The sequence below is a fragment of the Mesitornis unicolor genome, unplaced genomic scaffold, assembly GCF_000695765.1.
Source record: "Mesitornis unicolor isolate BGI_N332 unplaced genomic scaffold, ASM69576v1 scaffold49764, whole genome shotgun sequence".
In the NCBI taxonomy this organism is placed as follows: domain Eukaryota; kingdom Metazoa; phylum Chordata; class Aves; order Mesitornithiformes; family Mesitornithidae; genus Mesitornis; species Mesitornis unicolor.
In genome coordinates, this window is record NW_010183239.1 from 1 (window position 1) to 23,788 (window position 23,788).

General features: G+C 38.7%; 1 protein-coding gene across 1 annotated transcript in view; it reads right to left on the reverse strand.

Annotated features, from left to right (window-relative positions):
- Positions 1–58: 58 nt before the first annotated feature.
- The window catches only part of CLEC16A (C-type lectin domain family 16, member A), a gene marked incomplete at its 3' end in the record, with an annotated part of 26,132 nt that continues 2,402 nt past the window's right edge, over positions 59–23,788 (reverse strand). The window contains exons 4-14 of the mRNA XM_010184028.1: positions 23,740–23,788; positions 22,959–23,064; positions 21,638–21,643; positions 21,175–21,298; positions 20,082–20,256; positions 18,477–18,530; positions 15,914–16,027; positions 10,123–10,351; positions 8,885–9,014; positions 5,337–5,437; positions 59–181 (exon numbers count right to left, since the gene is read on the reverse strand). Coding sequence (XP_010182330.1) covers positions 59–181; positions 5,337–5,437; positions 8,885–9,014; positions 10,123–10,351; positions 15,914–16,027; positions 18,477–18,530; positions 20,082–20,256; positions 21,175–21,298; positions 21,638–21,643; positions 22,959–23,064; positions 23,740–23,788 — 1,211 coding nt within the window. The remainder of the gene's footprint in view (positions 182–5,336; positions 5,438–8,884; positions 9,015–10,122; positions 10,352–15,913; positions 16,028–18,476; positions 18,531–20,081; positions 20,257–21,174; positions 21,299–21,637; positions 21,644–22,958; positions 23,065–23,739) is intronic.

The following is a 23,788-nucleotide window of genomic DNA, read 5'->3' on the forward strand; positions in this document are numbered from 1 at the left end:
TATATATATTCTCAAAAGTTTCAGCTGAGCAAGAAAACAAATATAGGAAAAGTGATACCTGGCTGTGCAGCATAATTCATTATTCTGATGAGCCCTTCTGCAAGTACGTGATTATACGAATTTCTCTCTTCAGCATGCTGAGCTGGAAGTTGGATTCTCTCCAGCTTGACTGGGTCAATTCCTTTTGTGAAGGATGAAAGGAGAAAGCTAAATTAGAAGACAGGATTATGCCTCAAGGCAAGTATTTCATAGACAGTAGCAGTTTTCTCAGAAGAGGGTAATTAGCAATACAAAACCAGGCAAGTTAGTTTTTAATTTCTATCACGAGGAAAATCACAGAACGTTAGGGATTGGAAGGGACCTCAAAAGCTCATCCAGTCCAATCCCCCTGCCGGAGCAGGAACACCCAGATGAAGTTACACAGGAAGGCGTCCAGGCGGGTTTTGAATGTCTGCAGAGAAGTAGACTCCACAACCTCTCTGGGCATCCTGTTCCGGTGCTCTGTCACCCTCACTGAGAAGAAGTTTCTTCTGAAATTTAAGTGGAACCTCCTGTGTTCCAGCTTGTGTCCCCTTGTCTTATCATTGTTTGTCACCGAGAAGAGCCTGGCTCCATCCTCGTGACACTCACCCTTTAAATATTTATAAACATGAATGAGGTCTCCCCTCAGTCTCCTCTTCTGCAAACTAAAGAGACCCAGCTCCCTCAGCCGCTCCTCATAAGGGAGACGCTCCACTCCCTTAATCATCTTTGTAGCCCTACGCTGGACTCTCTCCAGCAGTTCCCTGTCCTTCTTGAACTGAGGGGCCCAGAACTGGATGCAATATTGCAGATGCGGTCTCACCAGGGCAGAGTAGAGGGGGAGGAGAACCTCTCTCGACCTCAAAAATGAGAAACAACAGGAAGAGTAAGAGCATTTATGGATCGCTGAAAAAAAAAATCTCAGCTTTAAATGGAGCCTACTGGCTGTAGACACTCAAATCTCAAAGTGGTTGGTGATATCCAAACCATTTTGCTGCATCTGTAATTCTCAGACTATCTGCATCTAAATTAAACCAAAGTTAAGCCATACATCTGAAGAGCGTAAAGGCTAAAGAGGAAAAAGACCAAAGTCTGATTTTAAATTCCACCTTGGCAGCTGGTGATCAGTTCACATATGTTTTTCTAAAAATGGGAATTTTATTTTGTAACAGCCTTTTATTCAGCACCCTTCTCAACGCAAATCACAGATTCTCACTTACTTCTTGTGTAAGGAAACTACATCCATCTTTCTTCAAACTGTTGCTCTAAAACAGCAAAGTTATTCCTCAGAACAGACTTGTTACTGTAAGACCTTTTAGAACAAAACAGTTACGGATTGCTGAGGATCTCCCTGTCCCTGTTCTAAAGAACTGTAATAAAAAACCTCACAAAACAGAGGATGACTATGTTGCGGTTTATAGTTCCTTCCAACCCTGAACTCGTAGTTAACTCTACACATCACCACCATCTGTGACATCTGATTTATTTTTTCACTAAGCGCATGAACTTGGAAAATTAATAAAGGTCTGTTTGAAGATTACTGACAGTGATACAATGCTCTTTGTCACTATGAGACTGAAGAAAGGGATGACAGGGAAGGAAGCATTTAAGGAACCAGGGCAGAGCATTTACTAACACTTTAGTAAAGAGCTATAGTTTTCCCTCTAGAAATGAAAGCTGCTTATGAGTAACATTTCTTAGAGAGTATCTATATGCAGATTAAATTCTCACAGAAGGACATGGTCATTAACCAGCAGAAAACCATTAAGGAGACTAAGAGAACATGGGGAAGGAATGATGCAGGGCCAGGCAGGTATTCAACAAAGTGGTTAAATTGAAATCCCAGGGAAAGAATTAATATTCAGTGTCTTTCATATAGTTGTCTGCCTGCCAAGGATGCAGAGTTCTGTATCCTTCAGATACGGTACATGGTCTAGAAACATATAGGAAGGGCTCCTGATACAAATTGCAACAGATTTAGCTGCATACATGTACCTCTCTTCCTCTTCGTACTGTTATTTCTTGCTGGTGAAAAACAAGCCCATTTTCTTTAGACTTGTTCAAGAACATGATACAAAATGCAGACTCACTATCCAAATGGAAGGAGTCACAATCAAAAGCCTTAATAGGGTCTCCACATCTAGGGACAGAGACTGAAGACTGCTCCCTTAGAAGCAAGGCCTGAAACCGAAGTTCTTGGTTAAGATAGGGCAAGTCAGATTTTTTTGAATGTCTTCTGTTGTAGCCTTCTCCACAGTGCCAGAAAGAGTGGGATGGAAGGAAAGGTGAAATTCAAACTGATCAGCTAGAGGATTAGGAACATACCCGAAAAAGCCAATATACTGAAACAGAAAACTGCAACTCATTTTCCTGTGGTGCAGAGAGGACTTGTGTTGCATTCAGTCACCATATATCATCCTAAATTTCCAATTCATTACCTGTTTGTTTGTAGCAATTCATGTGCTCATGAGAGCATTTACCATCTCTGTCAGATAGGCAGTAAATAGATAAGCAGATCCTAGACACACAACTCCTAGAGATTTATCACTTCCAGAAACTGGGGATAACAACATTGGCTCCAGCTCAATCCTGATGCACCTTCCATACCTGATACTGAATCTGGTGTAGGACGGAGCAGTTGTTCAGTTGTAAAGCTTGTAAAGAACATTCTGCTATTGCATCAAACAGGAGCACTAAACCAGCGACTTGTAAAACCCCTCCTCTGCAAGACAGGGAGGCAATGATTCTGTGGCCTTCATGCACCTTATTACAGGGCACAAGAGGAGTGGGTGGTGAAAGACAGAGGAAAACCAAAACTGGATGTCATTACCTGTCTAGCACTTAAGATCCAGGGTCAATGACAGGGGGAGAAAGGAGAAGAGCTTCCAAAGAGCAACAGGCTAATGTAAATTGTTGACAAGGAAAGCCAATGAATGCAGCCTAAATAATTTTTCATTTAGAGAGGGCTGATGTGACCACCAAAGAATGAAGTGTAGGTTTTGAACCCTTAAATGCAGAAAAGGTTTTTCCAGTTTCAGGGCCAGGATACTTTTAGTCTCTTACAAGGCAGGTACTTCACTGCTTCTTGTATCTCTCTTGGCAACCCTGGATAAAACCCTAGGTGAAAAATAAAGAGCACACGTTGCCAAAACTAAGCAGCAAGAGGCTGCATCTGCTGCATTCCTCACTGTTTACGTTAGTTCTATAGGCGTAAGCAAATAACCTTTGAAACAAGAGAAGATAACAGATCTTTTTTTCCTGGGAATAGGATATTGAAGAGTGACTAATTACACAGAAAGCAAATACAGTGGGCTGAAGGGCTATGGTCTTAAATAGAAGAATTCTTAAGAAATACAACCCTGGAGTGCAGGCTTACTCTTTTAGGATGATGTTAAAGGATGTTTGGGGACTCTCTGGAGCTGCAACAGCTGCAGCTAATGACTCTGGCTATTCATAGCTTCAACTAATGAATTTTAAGGGAAGAGAATCCATGTCTGACATCAGGGCTTTCTAGCACAGTGATGCTCAAAAATCCCTCAGGGAAAAACGTTTTCTGGAAGTATTCTGGTTGCAGGGGGTAGTGGGAAATCAGAGACGAAAGTCAGAGAGGGCCAGAGCATGGCAAGGTTGTGGTGCTGTCTTTGGTGATATTAGTCATGTTATCATCTCTTGTCACAAGGGACTGTGAAAGCCCTGAAGCTGACTGCAAATTATAATCTCAGAGAAGCATTCCTTCATTCTGGATCATCAAGAGGATGCCCTCAAGACTCATCTCCGCTCTCCTTGCTCACTAGAGCCACCTTGAAGCTAGCACAGAATCCTTACTTTTAAGCGTGCCATGACACCTCATGCTCTTTTGCTCGGTTTACCGTAGCAGTTGATTCATTTACATTACTATTATGTTACAGAAACTATCCTCATAAGCAGAAAATAACTTAAAATCAGCTCTTCATTCCTGAAACATGATTATTCACATGTATGAGATGTTTCCATTATTCCTCCATAAAGAATCTATTTAAAACGCACACAAAGATAAACAGCAAAAGAGCTAACCGTAGTCATGCCTTACAAAAGGTTACAGTATTCTCATACTGTCCAAATTATAATGAACTACACATTTAAAGTAGATTTGCTGCTTTGTAAAACAGCCCAGGCTCCTTGGAAGATTTCCAAGGTGTATTATGGCACAGAACACTGACAACTCAAAGTTTTCAATCCATTATGGCACAACGGATGAGAAGGCTGTTGAGAAATTGCACAGTATTAAAAAAAAATTACACTGTCAAAAAGACAACCTGTCAAAGTTGGAGAGAAATAGGCAATCCATGACTACCATCATTACACCTGATTCTCAGGCCTCGTGTATTAAGTATGTTTTAAGTATACAAAGACTTAATTTTAACATATGGGGTCAACTTCTACAATATTTTATACTTGGCTTACATGTAGCAACCATGCAAAGGTGGGAAAGAACTGTATTCCATACATATGTAGATTGAATATAGTGGACTTCAACTGAAATTGAGAGATTAAAAATGAAACACAGTAATCCTATGCCAGTACCAAGAAAACTATGAAAGAAAAACTGAGGTTCACAAAACTGTCTACAAAATTGTTCTTAGAATGGTGACTCCTTAGCAACTGCTTGGACTTTTTTTTGTTTTGGACAATCTGCAATATTGTGTCCAGTTCTGGGCCCCTCAGCTCAAGAAGGACAGGAACTGCTTGAAAGAGTCCAGCAGGGCCACCAAGATGATTAAGGGAGTGGAGCATCTCCTGCTGAGGAGCGACTGAGGGAACTGGGGCTCTTGAGCTTGGAGCAGAGGAGACTGAGGGGTGCCCTCATTCATGGGGAACCATTTGGAAAGGGCAGTGTCAGGAGGAAGGAGCCAGGCTCTGCTCTGGGATGTCCAATGCCAGGCCAAGGGGCAATGGTCCCAAGCTGGAGCACAGGAGGTTCAAGCTGAACATGAGGACAAACTTTGTCAGTGTGAGGGTGGCAGAGCATGGCCCAGGCTGCCCAGAGAGGTTGTGGAGTCTCCTTCTGTGCAGACACCCAAAGCCCTGGCCGTGTTCCTGTGTGACTGCTCTGGTGATCCTGCTCTGGCAGGGGTTGCACTGGGGGAGCTTTCCAGGTCCCTTCCAACTCCTGACATCCTGGGATTCTGCGACTTACAGCATACATGCCTGCCTCCCGCATGTAAAGAATTCCTCATCATTCAAGGCATGTATAAACATAAGTTAAAAACAGATCATAGCTGTCTAAAAACATGCATCTTATTTAGTTTTCTCTGGAAAAAGCAGAACTTGTTTACCTTTGTTGTGTGACATTGCATACAGAAGACAGAGCACAAAGAGGGCATAGTAATCATCTTCAGCACAGTCTAGTGCATTATAGACCATATCAAGAAAAGGCCTGTGGAAAGGAATAATTATAAAATGGTTAAGAAAAAGACTGTATCTACAGATAAATGAGTAACTATCTTGATCTACATGGAGCTAATGGAAGAGGCAGACTTACAGTAATGAACATTTTTAGGCATTACACAAAACTTAACCTGTTTAAGAGTACTCAGATACATGCCTTGTATTTACATTGTGCCATTAATTCTGATGTTTTAATGGCATTTGTTATGGATCACTTTCCCAAGAACTGATTGTTCACATATTTACTGGGTTATTTGTACCACCTGTAGTACATAAGCAGAAGCAATTTATATTTTGTTTTAAGTGTATACATAAGTAACTTCAAGAATCTCACTGTTGCATTAAAAAAGTACCTAAAAAGTCATGTACTAAGTGGAGTTGAAAAGTCTTTGCTATTACAAGAAATCAGGTTTCATCCTAAGTTTGGAGGAAGCTAGGTTAAAACACTCAGTTAAAACCTTTACCATTGAACGGTTACAGGAAAGAAAAATGAACAAGGGATGAACATTTGAATGGAAAAAAGCAAGCTCTGGACTGCAGGTGAGCTTTGTTTTCCTGTGACCTACAACAGATTAAAAGGAAGCTACAAACAGTGCTAGGTTTGCCCTTCGCCTGTACCCTGAACAGGCCAGAAAAGTCAATTTAATCCAGAAGCCATTTGGACAGACCAGATACGGCTGACATTCAGTTAATATTAGCACAAGCCTGACGGCAGGGCAACTTGGTTTTTTGTCTTAGGCTGGCTTGCATCCAATCAGTTCAGTGCGCAAGCAGAAATTAAATCCATTCTCACGGGTGATCTGGACAGACCAAAAAAAAATATTCAGGGAAGTGTCAGAGCCACGAGAAGTTTAGAACCGTGTTCAAAAAGAGGTAATTCCAACCCCTCAAAGTGTTCCTTTTAACAATGAAGGAAAAAAATCTTTTTATCACCTAAATTACATCCAAATAAAAGGCATTCAAATAACACACTGCTGTAGCTATTGCAGACCTGGGGTGCAATCATGGTCACACTTAGCATATCCCAGTAAGCCACTCAAAAGAAGTCGTAACAGTTCCCATCAGCTCCAGGCACATTTCAATAACATGCTCTCTTTTACTAGAACAAGGCTATGGCCAGAATAACAGAATACACTGCTCCTCTGCTCAACCTGGGACGATGCAGTCATACATCTGTACATTGCTGAGTTTGGTTACGAGCATCCTCTCCTCTATGATATCCTGAAAGGCGCTGAGTTACGATCCCTCTTTGCCCAACTTCAACACTGCTGCATGTACCTAAGCCAAATTTCCCACGATGGCCGTGCTACAGACCTCAAAAGAACACAATTATTGGATTAAGAAGTAATTATTGAACAGCCTAAAGAACTAGCAATGTTGGAAGTAAACCAAGAGTGTCTTCCGTCGTCCTGAGCATTAAATAAGCCCTACAAACCTCCTGACATCCAAAATCAGGTTGCTTTACAATCACAAAGAGTTCAGCTTGCTCTGTAGCTTTTCATAAAAGGAAGTTAATTTAAAACAAGCCTGTAGTCTTAAACTCTCCAGTAGCGAGGCAAATCAGAATAAAATTACACCAAAAATAATTAAACTTACTTGTATGGTCTTCACAGCTGAAAAAGTGCTAAGGAAAAGTGAAAGCTGGGCTTACCTTTTACAGCTACAGATTTTTAACTGCAAAGTGCGTGGTTTCCCATTCATTTTTCAACAACTGCTGGACAATTTTTAAACCCCACTATTTAATATTGAAGGCTATATGGCAAGTATTTTCAAATGTATTTCTTAATTCTGTAAACATTTTCTTCCTTTACTAGCCTTTTGCTAGTGACCTGATAGAAGAAACAGAGCAAATGGCATAAAACTATTCCTCAAATTATTGATTCTTGTGGAGCGTGTCCACAACTGAAGACTGCAACACATTAGGAATCACAATCATCACAATCATTAATGACTGTTCCAGTTCGGGAGGTTTCTCCCACTGCAAGCATGGAGTAAAAGATCACTGCATTCTTCTACGACCACATGGCACCTTATCCACAAGACTCAGCGATTCCAGGCAGCGTAGGAAAGAAGCTATTCACACTGGAGCAAATTTATTGAGAGATTTAGGTACTGATTCAAATTTTACATTTGCCATATAGAATAACACAAAAGCTTAGAAGTTACAGCAGCCTGTCCACCTATATGTCCAAAAATTCATGTACAAAACTAAGGCCAGAAATGCCCTACACAAGGTCTATCCTTATTTTTAAAATATTTTTAGCACGGTATATTCTTTGATGCTATTTATTTTTAGAAAAGATGCAGGATGCTGTCAGACTGTATCTTCAGAATTCAAGAGAGTTCTGAAACACTGACATTTGCCAAATACATTGGCACCTCACATGTAAGTGTTTGGACTTTCCAAGACCTGAACATCCTAGTTGCTTTAGTATTCAATGTAGTCAGTGCCAATTTCTTTCTAAAAGCCATTTGGCACATAATTTAGTCAAAACATCAATAAGCTAGTACAATGCGTTTTAAAGCGAGTTCAAGTCAAGGTTCTATTTCACTTTTACAATGAAATTAAATGTTATCTTTATTAATGAATGTAATCTAAGCTACAGCAAAACTATAATGGAGACAGAATGAAATTCTGGGAATACCAGGCAGCATTTCCCAAGTTGAAAAATAAATCTGAAATCCTATTAAACGTGTGCATCTCCCCAAAGGGCACATTAGCAATTACTATTCTGTGTCAGAGATGGCATGCTCAGTTTCTTTTCTTTAGCATTCTAATAACAAGCACACAAAATTATTACTGGGAGAGCGTCTGTCTTGTACTTAATATGTCAAAGTTAAAATTTGGAAGTCAAGGAAATTTCTGCTCCCAGAAACACTTAGAAATTGCATTTCCAAGAGAGGTTTTCATATATATACTAACAGAGCTTGGAAACTGTACATAGGTTAGTAGGGTTTATTTGTAACTACTACCACCACCAACACCACTACTACTACTAAAATTCTGCCCTCTACTGAGGAATTTTCCTTGGTTTTTTCCCCTATAGGTGTATACAAAATTGACCGATATGACCATAAATATCATTAAGAAAACAACTTCTGGCTTCATTTAGAGTTTTAGAAAGTTCTGGAATGAAAGCATTTATGTTAGGGTTTTATTGTGTTAATATTCTGTAATTTAACCTTACCAACCTAAGTCATCACAATTGCAATAAAGGAAAGGACAAACTTTAGAAAGGAACAGGACCATTTCCAAAAATGATCAATGGACAGGCCATAGCTCATTTTTCTGTTGCCTCACTTATTTGTAATCCACAAGAACTCCTGTAATTTTAATTGGAGAAAGATTTGAGACACCACTTAAGAGAAGTGAGAGAGGTAACAGAAGGGCAAGCAAGGAAGCAATCCAACAAAGTATGTTACAGTTCCTTTATACCTGTTCCAGGTTGTTATCTCACTCCCAGAGGCAGCTGCACTCTTTTCTTCATCTGTTGTATTCTGTTCTGTCACAGTAGAGATAGATAATTCTGACAGTTTACATCGCTCCATGATTACCATCTCTATTTCTAAAGAAAACCAAACCAAACAAACCAAAATTTGATATTTTTAACTGTTACTGCAACCCCTTTTATATTTTCCATTTTGCACTAAGAGTGACTGATGTAACTAGTTCATCAAGTTTCAAAGAGGGTGTAAACAGGTCTTCACTATTACAGCCAACAGGACACCTGGTCATGAGTGCTTCGTACCTACTGGCTTGAAGCAAAAGTGTTAGGACCAAATCTAGCTTTTGCTTAAGATTCGAACAAAGATTACTGCTAAATGCACCAGTTTAAACAGTAGATCATGTAATATTTTCTTCAAATCATGGCAGATAATACATCATCAGTTATCTGACACCATTTAAGGAAAGCCTTCTCAAACAGAATGTTCACTTAAATCAAAATGCAACCCTTTGGAAAGGGCTGTTGAAGCATAAAGGTCCCGTTTTCAGTTGCTTGCATGTAATTCTGGCATATTTTCTCAATCTGTGGCTAAATTAAAGAATAGTTTCTGATGTTCATCCTTCTAATAGTTACTAACTAAGTGATTTAAAGAGTTATGATATGCTGTAACACCACTCCTGTAAAACCAGTTCTTAAGGTTAGCATTAGGTCAAAAATCTTGAAAACATGCAATTAAAAGTCAAAAAGTTAAAGAAGTTCTCTTAAGTTCTGAACTATTTAATATCTTCTACCATATACTGTCACTTTTAGAACACTTGTTGAACTTTATCATCAAAGCATGCACAAAATACTCCAGACCATGTTACAAAGGTAAAGTGGCTACACCATTGGCCTTACCACAGAAGGCAAAGTTACAAAGATGTGAAGTCTACTTACAGAGTGCCCCATAATTACCTATACGTAGGTGCAAGGCATGCATTTCTTATAAGGGCTGAGGACTACAGGAAGATATGAAGATACTTCCATAGTATTTACTCAGATTAGAAGCACACGTTGTGACAGAATGATTTAACATGAGAAACAAGTACAGCCAAAGACTGAAACACATTTAATAGTCCTGAGTTTCCGTAGTGCAACAAGAGAACAAGTCATGTAACAGATCACAACTATACTAGTAAATAAAAGTATCCAAACTGTAAGCATAGTTTTTATTTGCTGGTACACTCACCTTCATTTTCAGTGCTTGTTCTGATGCTCTTTGAACTCACTTCTGTACCTTTAGTTTTATCGAGGTCATCCTGGTTATCTTCAGAGCCTCTCTCCTCTTCATCTTCTTCACCAACATTTTTATAGTTGGGTCTTTTCTGCACCCTCTTCTTCCCCTTCTGTTTGTTAATTTCAAGAGACCTCTCAAGTGTTTCTGTTGGTTTTATGAAGCATCTGATACTTGACTTTGCCTGTAAATTTGAAGAGTTTACACCGAGTTACAGTTTTATTTCCAATTTATAAACTTCAGTTCATATAAAAGTGTTTTCAGAAATGTAAATTAGCATACCACTCACAAATCCCAAAACCTCCTAAAAATACAATAAAGCAGACCTCAAGCTGTCTCAAATCACCAGTAGAAGAATTATCTCCAAAGATATCCTGAAGATCTATCATTAACAAGTATGCCATCTTGAGAAAAGAAGATACAAAACTACCTATTTTATTGAGAAAAGGTTTTAGGGTTTTTTTGCCTTTCTTTGAACTTTCTTAACAGGTGAGGCAGCTAGTACACACCAAATTAAGACATCTTTTGCAAAAAGGGTAAAGGCAGCAAAACACGAAGTGTTTGTTGACAGCAGTGTATTAATATGAAGTATACTCTTCAAATGTCCTTGGCAGGAGCAAGGACAAAAACCAGTGCTCTGTGCTACAAGTTTTTAATCTTAAGCTTCCCCCAGTAGCATATTAGTCCTTGTATCAACCAGTACCACATGGCACTGACATCAACCTTTTTGGGCCTCCAGACATTGACTTATCAAGTCTGGAAAACCAACACCACTTCATCTGTTAGACTAACACACTTGTGTTCTACCCAAAGATACCAAGTTTCTCTTTCAAGTCCAAACACTGTTTTTGGACAAGAAGGCAAACAGTATTCAATCAGTACTTGATTTTCCTAATTACTAATTTACAGAGAAAGAAAATAAATACAGATGACAAATTTCTCCCAGAGGAAATAAGTACTTCCATAATCTGTGCCATCCTAACAACAGATAACATATTATTAATATACAACATATTATATCATTAATGTTTATAAATATTTAAAGGGTGAGTGTCACGAGGATGGAGCCAGGCTCTTCTCGGTGACAAACAATGATAGGACAAGGGGTAACGGACACAAACTGGAACACAGGAGGTTCCACTTAAATTTCAGAAGAAACTTCTTCTCAGTGAGGGTGACAAGAGCACTGGACCAGGCTGCCCAGAGAGGTTGGAGTCTCCTTCTCTGGAGAGATTCAAAACTCTCCTGGACGCCTTCCTGTGTAACCTCATCTGGGTGTTCCTGCTCCGGCAGGGGGATTGGACTGGATGAGCTTTTGAGGTCCCTTCCAATCCCTAACGTTCTGGGATTCTGTGATTCTGTGATATTTTTATGGAGAGACACAAGACACTACAAAAAGTTCTCCGAATAGCAGGACTAACAAAACTTGGTTTCCTACAATTTTGCAGGTTGTTTCTGAGCTGTGATGCTTTGAGTTCCCTTCTTACTTGTTAGGCCTGCCAGCTGCATCACCAGAGCCCATGCTCTCTCTCACACAGAGCTATAAACATGGATCAGCCAAACCTCTCCTGTTACTGAGAAGTGCAACACGTGGTCTGGGAGCTTCCTTCCAGCACAGGTTTATGCTGAACGAGACCGCTACAGAAGCTTCAACACCTTTCAGACCTCAACACTTCAATCACATTTAGTTGATGCTGGCTGAAGGGTTAAAAATTTAAGGGCCAGCAAGAGAAAAGAAGACTAAAGTAAAGACAAAACTGATTCTGTTCCTTGCCTGCAGTGACTGAAGTACAATAAGCACTGAAGATGAGTGCATCAAAGATCTCAGAGAAAAAGTTTGGAAAAGTCTCTCCCTTCACTCAGAAGGAACACTTCCACATAAAAAAATAAGAGATTAGGAAAACATCTGGTAAGAAGCCTTCTGCAAGTCAGAAGCCCAAAATGTTTCTCTGAATCTTCTGACTTTTCAAAGAGGTTTTATAGAAATCTTGCATAAGTTAGCTTACACTTGGCACTAACACAAACCATACAGGAGGAGGAATCTTTCACAATACTAAAAAAATCCCACAATGTGAAAACACCACACTTACACCCCCCAGTAACCTCGCTGATGTATTTTTAGGCTGATCAAACTGCAGCATAGGAAGCTTATAAAACAACCAGAGTCCCAACCACACTACCTTTTACTGATGGCTTCAGGTCAGAAAGGTCATAAGAAAAGGGAAGAACACATTACGACCTATTCTTTAGGGAAAAAAAGAAAAGCAGCAAGCAAGTTGCATATTGTACTTTTCCCTTCCTGTATTTTCTTCTTCCAGTTGCTTCCTAGAATCCTGTAGCTACTTGCTTTATGAAGAATGCACGTATGTAACATCCTTGCACTTCTAATGGACTGTTAGCCATACGAGCAAAGTAACAAAGAAGAGCAGTAGCCAGAGATGTGCTCATGAACACTGAGCCACAGTCTGGTCCATCTCTAGAAAGAACACTGAGAAAAAGTCAACAGACATATTCTGTTCTGCTAAATGTAACAAGGCTATATAACATTCTAAAGTCAAACTTAAAATTAATTTGCATAGTATATAATTTACCTAAGTTTATTCTACAGTTTGAGATACTGCTATTTATATACTTTTAAGATGTCTTTCAACCATATTTTCAACTATGGTTTATCTTGTGCAATGTGTGCTGGTAAAATAAGGCAGTACCAGTAACAACTTTTACAGGAAGGAGAAAGTAGGTTAAACAAGAAACCAAGAAACATGAAATAGGTAGAACTGGCCCACATCCGAATTGTGCAGGAAAACACATCTCACAGGAAATAAGGTAAACCTCAATGCAATGACTGCTAACAAGTTTACATACATTCTATCAGCTACACATATTCAACTCTCATCACGAGATAAGAGTATTTATTCTGATGCTAATGCAAAACAGAAATACAGTGAAAAATATGGAAAGAATCTTGATTTGCTATACTTTGAGGCAGAGAACTTGCTCAGTGGAGGTTGGGCAATCGTTACTGCCCTACAATGTTGAGCAGATCTCCATGGGCAGGTTACTGCCAATTCACAAGCTATCAGCAGTTAGATCAGCTGGTGATTTTTTTCCACAAATTGATTTCCAATAGAAATTATCACTCATTCCTGTTGTGACAACTACCAATGCTCTTTTGCCCTAAATAAGTCTGGAGATAGATAGATAGATAAATAATCAGACTAGATATTAGGAAGAAATTCTTCCCTGTGAGGGTGGTGAGACACTGGCACAGATTGCCCAGGGAAGTTGTGGATGTCCCCTCCCTGGAAGTGTTCAAGGCCAGGTTGGACGGGGCTTTGGGCAGCCTGGTCTGGTGGAGGTGTCCCTGCCCATGGCAGGGGCTGGACTGGGGGAGCTTTAAGGTCCCTTCCAACCCAAACCATTCTGTGATTCTGATTTTAATGCATCTTATTAGGAATATGAATATGGACGTAAGTTTCTACTTACTTTGAGTTTTAGAAACACTGTGGTAGTTACCTGGACACTGACAATTACACTTGAATTTAAAAATATATATATATATAAACCCATAAATATAAACATATAAAAGTATATTAAGTATATTATCACTTTACTAACCCCAGAACAAGCAATTCTAAAGTAGCTTCTGAAATAGCTTCCATTACTCAACACAAGTTTTTTATTTCTTTGCAACAGAACACAGCACAGTAATAACTTTGCAATGATGCTGGTACACCTCATAGCCCAAAGAACAGCCCCTGAAATGGCTAACAATGCTCAAAAAACAACTTTCTGCTCTAAGAAGTCCTATCACAGTGCAACAAGAAACTACCTCACCTTTACCTATCTATGCCTCCATATCTACAGCTGACTTTAGCCTCACTGCATGGAGTTGTACATCAGCAGAAAACACCATGCAATGTATGTCGCAGTGGTTCATACTCATCAACTGAGAGCACTTGATAGCTCCCCTCACGGGATGCAGGGCAGGGAGCAATTCTGCTGAAGATTACTCCCTGCTCTTTCTGCAAATGAAAGCACCTCCACCAAGATGCTTTCTGGCAGTACATGTTTTCCTCTCCAAGGCTGAATTTCCTAAGAACTAAAGTTTCACCCATGGAAGTTCTCTTACCCAGCAAAAGAGCCACCGATCTACTCTCCCTGTAACAAAACTCCACCTTTAGCAGTTTTGCTCAGTGTCTGAAGACAGACAGCCAATACTCCTCCTATTTACTATCTGTGCAGGTATGACGGAACTCCCAGTTTACATGCCATGAGGACACATCTTAAAGACCAGTAAGACCAGCAAACTAAGTAGTATTACAAACAGAAGAGAACAGATGAACACAAGTTTATAGGAAATCCCTAGTATTCCTAACATTACTGCAAGCACACCAACACATGTCACAGACATGTTGCAACTCTGTACAGTAACTATGACAGGAAAAGAAAATCTCGCTTCTGCAACAAGTGGTGCCCCACCCTCCTGCCACAAATTCCCTAGTAAAAAAGCTGCTTCTGCACAAGTAACACACACAGCATTCTGCTAGCAGGAGGTCAGTCATTTGCTAACACCAGTAAGAGACTGCTTTATCTTAAAGCATTCAGCCAGCAATACCATGCCGCTCCAGTTTTTTCTAGAAAAGATTGATTCTAAATATCAACGTTAACGGTACAAAACACCAGAACCCAAAAGCTACGGGCTAAGATCAGCCCACACAGCTTCCACTGCACAGTAAGAAGAAACTTGGAAAAGCTGACTTGTGTCATGGAAGAGTTGAAGTATGTCTCCCCCTTGAAACACTCAGGGCTATAGCCACGGCTAGGAAAGAACGTGCATAGGGATCAACCTACTGCTTGTTATAAATTAAACATTCAGCCACTAATTCTTTGCTGACCAGTCAGACATTAAGGCATGTGCTTAATCTTTAGAGAGAACTACAGTCAGAAGCCTCTTAACCAAAGTAAGCTCATATCACCTTCTTAATACCCTCCCCAAAAAGTTACAAGCAAGCATTTCACAAACTGTGAAACCCAAAATGGAAAAAGTCACATACATGACACACTTGGAAAAAAACCAACAACAGCCTCTAGCAACATCTACACAGGATTAAATTTGAAGGTACAAGGGCAATGACAAAGTGATAGCACTTCCATCTGTTTGTGGCTGCTCTACATTCTTTTACGCACATTGATGCATACTTTCAGGGATGATCTAAAACACTGGGAGTATTCAAATGCCAACCTTTACTTCCTTCTATGACCAAAGGATTTACCATCAAGCCATGTACTTCTCTTAAGTCTCTCATTTCTACTACAACTTGCAGAGAGAAATAACTTCACAGGAAAGTTGTGATGACTCATTACTCTGTCACTGCCAAAGAGCTGAAAACAAAACTGAACACAGACTGGATTACAAAAGTGTCCCATCAAAATGACTGAAACCTTTGCAGTATCTGACCCCCCCGGAAAGAACAAAGTATTTTGTGTCCTACACGTTCTTGCACCACTACCTGAAATAAATATGCATGCACAAAAAGTACCACAACTTTGACACGAACATTGGAAGCTGCGCTGAACATTTTCCTGCTATCGTATCTAAGAACAAAAGCTGAAATCTCCTATTGCTGCTCTTCTCTCCTAAACACAAATCATCTTAGCTTACCAGTTTCCAGATACCTGATTTTGTTTTTCAAATATTTTCTTTGCCTCTAAAAAAAATATTAAAGATTAGTTGGCCACTTACTGAGTTTTTCTGTATGTCTTGCTCAACTTTGGAAGAAAACACTGAGAGGTCACCATTAAGTATAACCTCAGCCAACGAGTTCACCAAAGGGGCGTAATGTATAATTAGAAATACCTGTTAAAAGAAAGGTGGAAATAAACATCAAATATTACAGAACATGTACAGTTTCACAATTTCAGTCACTGAGCATACTTCTTTGACCTTGTTAACTGGTATCTGAAGTTTACCTATACAGTAAAGTACAGTTGGTAACACTGATAGTTCACCAAATCTACTTCAAAACACATGAGACCACAATCCTCTCTACAGGTATTTGACCTTTCTCTACAATTTAAGCTATCTAGTTTTAATAACTCATCATACACTTCCTTCCTTCTGAGCAATGTAAATTGTCTCTTGTCATCAGCTTTGAGATAAAAGTTGCGTGATGATCTAGCAAGGAACCCAAATTAAAACTGCTCCAGAAAATTGGGGTTTTCTTTTAACTACACAAACTGATTCCGGTACACTGCACCCACTGACCTTCTTGTATGCCAACAACTGGCAGGACTCCAGGAATTTCTGTGTGGTGCACACACAATTACTTTGCAGTGACTCATGTAAATGCCGTGCAATAGGCTGAACTGGATCAGAAGCAGCTTTTCTGGCTGTGAAATCACAATAAATTACTGTCTAGCTACAAAGCAGCTACATAACACAGGAGTAAGGGCTAGATAGCCTATAACATTGTGGCGCTTATCCAGAAGTGCTTCAGTGCTTTAACAGAGCTTCCTGTTCACACTAACCACTTTATTTTGAGGCAAGGCATACAAGGTTGGGCCAGCAAAGAACTGGCTTCTGGACAGAACCGGCGTTATGTCAGGTCTGATCCATATTCTTCACAGGAATATCAAAGCCGCATCCTTAAACAGTGGTTCTAGCTGAAAAATCCCCGAATAAATTCTAAATCAGTAAACCTTTTGACAGTATTTAGCCAAACATCATCTCCATAGGTTTTCTCATTAAAGGCAGGACCACTCCAGCCCTTCAAAAGTGAATGTGACCTATGGAAACTGGAAAGTTGCAGCACACTTCAAAAATACTTCAAACAACCTCACAAATCAATCGAGTGTCTGCTAATTCAGAAAGCGTAGCTCAGTTATACACAGGCATGTTTGGGCATAAGAATGTTACACGTTCACTTTGGTGACCAGTGGATTTTCACAAGTCTCTCAAGTACTTGCCTCTAAATTGTATGCCCGGTGTCAATAACAGAAATAGTTCCAGTGTTTCTTTCAGATACTCAGTGTATACTTTTTCAGACCCCACTCCATCTAAGACAGACTCTAGGTTAAAAAGAGGCAGAAAAAGGTGCATTTCTGCCCATTACAGAAAAAGTAGCTTGATTTTTCTACATCACATCCCATTCTGATACGCAAAATGTGTTCCAAATTCGTTATGGTTAGGAATAAAGTTCCATTTCCTTTATTAAAAGCAACAAAGAACACAGATTGAAATCTTGAAGTGATACCTATACTTTCTCTGAAATCAAAGAGGTTAAGAGGTCAACATATCCAACCTCATGGCACAGATCCCTTTAGTTACAAGGAGCTGTTGGTCCCAAGGTATTGGCTGTGCTAAATAACTCCCACAACATCAGAACTGTTTAGGTTTAAATTAAGAAGCAATAAATTATCCTGAAAAAACACCTTTTTCAGAAAAGTTCTTAAAAGAAAGGAGGGAATTAAGAGACAGACCATACTAAAATGATTAATGTAAAACCATAAATTCCAAGAAAAAAGAAGTATAAATTCTAAGAACACAACTCAAAACTATCTTCAGAGAACATAAGAAAACCAGTCTCGCTGCAATGCACCAAAGAATTCAGAGAGAAAAGATTATTGTTCTCGACAATTAAATAAAAATATCCATTGTAAAAAAAACTTTCTTCATCTCAAAATAAGTTCCAGAAAGAAAAAGAGGTGGGACTGGTAAGACTAAGGGAAAAAAAGTACTTAATTATAGATTAAAGGTATAGGCATGATGAAATTAAAGTTGTGAGAAAGTCTAAGTTTTGGTGGTGGTGATTTTTCTTTTTGGGGAGGTTAAAAAACAATCAAAAAACCACCTGGGAGTTCATTGCTGCCTCTATTTTTCAAAGAGGAAAAGTCAAATCTTCCGTAGCTTAGGCAGATACAAAGTGCAATGCAGCAACTATCTAAACATCACCTGACTGTACTGAATTCTGCCCTAGCACATGGAATGGCTCCCTCAGGCACCATCTGCCCAGTGGTGGACATGAGCTGTGATCACTGCATGCTCTAAAGGCTGCCCTGTGCTGCGGATCCTCAGAAGAGTGACACCAACTCAAGTAAGAAGCTATCTGGGCTTTCCCATTAAAAGACAAATGATCTTGCTTGCCTTTTTTTTTTTTTGAGTCTTTTTAAATGGAAACTGATAAGTTTATAACTTTGCCAAATGGTCTTGAATGTCTTTGCCAAAAGAGATGAAAATACAGCAATTTATAAATCACAACACCACTGCAAAACATTCTGAAACAGGACAAAATACTTTAAATACTTACTTGAGAAAGAAGATAGAGAGAAACTTGGAGACTTATTTTTGGACGCTCTCCACCCTACCGAAAAAAAAACCATTATGAAAAATGCTGAATTCTTTACACAAAGTTAAAGCATTTAAACTGATTTAAACCAAAACTTTTAGTACTGTGTTGTTCCACATCCTGTGACACAATGTTCAGAAAGCACCATGCTCTTTAGCATTCACTTCTTGTAAAGTATTGCAAATGAAGAATCTCCAAATAAGCGTATCCCTTACTTTACATGCTTAAAAACAAAACATCACTATTGACTGCTGTCTTTCATAGTCACTTTGGTAACTTAAATGGAACAGATGAGCATCTGCAAAATAAACTGGTTTTCAGTATGCTATTAATTCCTTCCAAAAGTACTTCTTGGCTAACATTCATTAAAGTCTGCTCTAAAAATCAGCTATTCAGAAACAACAGAATATTACCCATATGATAAAACCACATTCTGGACAGACACTTCTCTAAATCAAGTAAATCACATCGGACAAAAATATTTGAAGTACAACTTGAGCACAACAGTGCCAAATGTATATACCAGCAATAACAAAAATGTTTCTAAAAATAAATCAGTGATGGTTTAAAAACTATCACCAAATGAATTAATCAGTTATCTCAAGAGGTAAGACCAGGCCTACTTCACCATCGCAAATATCTCTGACCTCATGGTAACAGACACATCTGCCTGAAAACAGGAGGACAAGCAGAGCTTTGTACACAAGCTCAGAAAATCTGCTCTACCCCATTTCAATGGCCTTCTCAACAGCAAGACAAGAACCTGACTTATTTAATCTTCAGTGCACATGCAATATACTGAATTACTTAATCTGCAATAAACCCGACCTGTAGTTAATTAAAAGCACAAAGCATCGTATATCTTAAGAACAAACACAACTACAGAGTAAGAAGGCAGGGGGTGAGGGGCAGGAGTGGGAACCAGGAATGAACTGAACAGTTCACTTTTTAATATTTTTTTAAGACATGTGAATACAGAAACCTGTACTGGATTTAAAAGTAGCTTCTATCTCATTAAAAATTAGCTTTCCACTGAATTTAAAGGCTATGCTTTAAAAAGAAATTCAACTACAGCACATGCAAGCATAGCTTATCTGGAAATAGAATAATCAAGTATCAAAACCAAAAGTTTGTATTTTCTACCTGGAGTGGCTTTTTACACCATGGAAAGTTTGCACATATTCTGGGAAAAGGCATTGTAACCTGCTCTTGCCAGGAGACAAGTTACCATACCAGAAAAGGACATCACACACCTCCCAGCATCAGAAAAATTTAAACCCTGTTCCAAATTTGCAGCTCTCCTCATCTTCACTATCGTTGGCATCTAACAACCATGTCGTCCAAAACAGCATTTGTTTGGTGAATAAAGTTTCATCAACTCTGCCCTTAAATTCAGTCTTGGGGTACTTCCCTTACAGTCACCTTATTGAAGCTGTTGCATGTTAAACACACAAACACAGATATCAACAGTAGCAGCTCTACTACAGAATACATCTGCTGAATAAATCACTGTGCCCACTGAAAGCAAGTAATACCTCTAAGAATTGTTTGCATATATTCGCTTACCTTGTCTTGATTTACTAATGAATACACGTAGAGGGGAAGAAAGAGCCTATTAAGTAGATGGTCTGTCAGCACATCATTTAAAAACTCACAATTAATGATAAGGATATCATTAAGGTAATGTAAATGATCAAGATGTTCTGCTACCAGGTCACTTAGTTTGCCCCGATTTCTGTGCCTGAAAAAGAGAGCAGAAAGAAAGTCTCAGAAATAATCAACTCTTGAAGTCTTAAAAACTTAAGGAAAGAATTCACGTGTATCCCTTGCACAGACTGACTGCCTAAAGGTGTTTTCACTAAAGCCAACAAATGCCATTAACAAACAGTATTCAGGCTTATAAGTGGTTTAGGATGCACCTATCAAGCTCTTCCCAAAGTTTTCAGGAGCAATGTTTTTACAGAACTTCACTTTCCACTGCAAGTCTCTTTTCACAAGCCAACTGTAAAAAACGTAATAAGATTTGTTTTCAAAAATGAAAGAAATCTATGCTGTGTTTAACGTCTACCTCTTCACTTTAAGAAAGCAAGAATCAGCCACCCATTCCCAGGTGGAGGTGGGAAGACAAACCAAGAATAACCTGAACCAACAACATATTTCTGTAGTTGATAGTGGAATATTATGCAGGAATTTCAGGTCTGACGGTTCACTTATGAAATAAAGTTCGTTTTTCCAGTTGAAATACTTTTACTACAAAGTAAAGTACTATGAGAAAGCTGTTCTAATGAGATGATAAACAGAAAAGAAACATTAAAAAGGCAAAGTTAGTAAGACTAAGAAGCACAAAATACGTTTTGTGTCTCCTGGGTATCTACTATCTGCTAGTATCTACTAGCAGAATTAAAACAAAGATAAAAAGATATATATTGCCAAACACTAATTTACTTGTATGGCTATTAGCAGAGACAGGGCATGCAGCACTAACCACTTATTTCAAAGAATCACTAAAAATGTTGCAAGAATGAATAGCTTGAACTGACTACAGGGGAACGCTTTCGGGAACTAACTTAACTGGACTACTACAGACAACATAGGGGAGTATCCACATCTGGATGGGAAAAGCATTTCCATTCAATACCCGGCATTTGTAAAAGCTTACTCTTCATCAGTCTGCACACAGTTATCCAGTTCTATCACGTGGCTTCCAATAAACCAAACGAGGTTGGAGAAATAAGGGACAGCAGTTTTATCTCTAATGTAATGCAGCATAGGTTGGTTGTCCACTGAAGAGAAATTGTTAAAAGAAAAAAATCAGTTACCTTTTTTTTTTTTTATTGTTAAGAAATACAAAGTGCCTTCTGAATTTGGATTACATGCTAGCCTTTCATATGAATATATACCTGACATGATCTTTTGCATGAAATGGACAGCTACAAAAGCATCATATCAATTCTTAATTGGCTGGAATGAGCCTAATATCGATATATGTACACAGGTCTGAAGGTAAACAAATCTAGCGGAATTCAGAAAGGCTTTTTTAGCACATTCTTTATTAAAAAGAAGAGGAAAAAAAAGCGTAAGAATAAAGCAGTAATGCTGAAGGTCAAGCTAGTTAGACTTACATGACACTGCATTAAGGAACACGGGAATCATCAGTGAAGGAAGGGCAAAAGAAACAGACAACAGTTAACAGGGTTAGGAACTGGGATAGCGACATCCTCCAAAGGGTTTAAAAAGCTAAAGCACAAAGCATCTAAACTAAAAGATACAGGGTAGGTGTTAGATCAGAACATATGCAAATGCATAGTCAGAGAATCATGAAACCTGAGCATCCGAGCTATGTTTTTTCAACTCTAACATTTATATCACTACAACACTCAATGAAAATTCTAGACGTCATTTTTTTTTACCATAAAAATATTTAGTTATATAAATATATAACAAATAGGATACAAAGCATGCACTTTGCTCTTTTTCTGAGCTCATATTTGGGTTTACATCTCTTTGAAGTAGAAAATAAGTACCAAGTGCCCATTTCTCAATATAAAAAAGACATTTTGTCCTTTGCAGCCAACACTTTATAGTGGGTTCTATAAAGAACCTGTTATGCAGGCTTCCAGATTTTTGCAAAGCCAGTTGTTCACTGTTTTAAAAAAGATCTCATATTCCTCTATGATGAAGACTGTCATCAAATCACTACGTCTTTTAATTGGCAGGAAGTTGTGCAATTTCAAAGTGTCCAAACTTGTTCTCAAAGTGGCACTAACTTCAAAGTCCAACAAGGTAGCTAAGGGCCTTGTTAAGTTTTGAAGATCTCAGACAATACAGTTTATCTAGAAAACCTGTCTCAGCACTTCACTAGTCTCACAGTGAAGTATTGTTTTTTTCCCCCTTATGTCCTGCTGGAACATCCAGTACAGGAATGGGCGACTGCAGCCTCCTGGCCTTCACTGGGCACCTCTGGTGCTCTGTCTTCATTATCCTGGAGCAACTGCAGCACCTATAATCATATTCTAATGCGCTTCAACTCTAAAAGGAAGTGATGCAGCCAGCAAGGTTACTGCTTCATACATTATAAAGCTCAAGTTTATACATAAAAAATACCTGATATTCTTAAAGCACTTTGGTTTTGGGGTTATGTTTGTTTGTTTTTTTAAATACATTCACATTCTGATCTCTGTTGGAAGGGGAGCTAAAGCTTCATGTGTATGCTTGATACTCTTTTGGCTTTTTTAAAGCAGTTTCATCTGTGATTTCCTCAGTGCATAGGCTTGGGGTTCCATTTCATAAAAACCAAAGTATGTATCTGAAGCATGTCAACATGCTAAGCTTTTCAATGTCATAAGCCAGACAGAAAACCCTTAAATGTAAATAACTGGAAATCAAACTACAATGAAATAAACATTTTGTACACATACCTTTTTAAATATATAAAAAGCATACCTTTGTAGACATTTAAAGTTATAGTCCTAACAGCAATCCTGACCATGCTTTCTGGGTGGTTAAAAAATTTAATAGCTTCAGTGTACAAAGCAAAGTCATTAGTGTGCTGTAACAAGAGGAAAGAAAGTGTTCATGAATTAACCAAAACATGTACAGAATATGTTAGGATTCTGTATGAAGAATGCTTTCCATATATTACTCTGATATTTTTACCTTCTACTTAAGTAATCCAAACTATTTTTACAATGCAGTCAGCTGCATTTGTAGCTCTGCATTAAAATAAACTGCTTTAAGCGTAAGAGCTTGCCAGGATAACTGCACATATCCAGTGCTTTAATGCCCTCTTCTGGCAAGAAGAGGAATGGAGTGAGGGGAAAAAACCATTTCAACTTTGGCCTTAACTACTCCGGCTTTTTATACTTTGACCAAGCCTTTCAGAGACAAGTGGTGCAACAGAAAAGATCTTGTTTATAAAAGCACAAGAAAACATGGCATAAACAAGTTAAATTCTCAGGGAAGAAGACTTCATAACTACTGAAAGAGTCCAATGTAGCACTAACTTTCAGACTTTTTAAAATTATAGTTGTATGAGGACAAAGACCCTCTTTATCATGCTTTTGCAGAGATCCCCACGAATGAATTCTCCCTAATCGATATTACCATTATACAAATAAATGCAGGGCATGCTGAGACAAGAGACTAAACAGAATACGTGCCAAATTGCTATAAATTTCTAATTGAAGTCCTCTTATTGTTATACTGCAACCCTTTCTTCACTTACCTCATTGTAAAAGAAATGCACAGTGTGATTGTTGAGTTTAAGGGAAAGA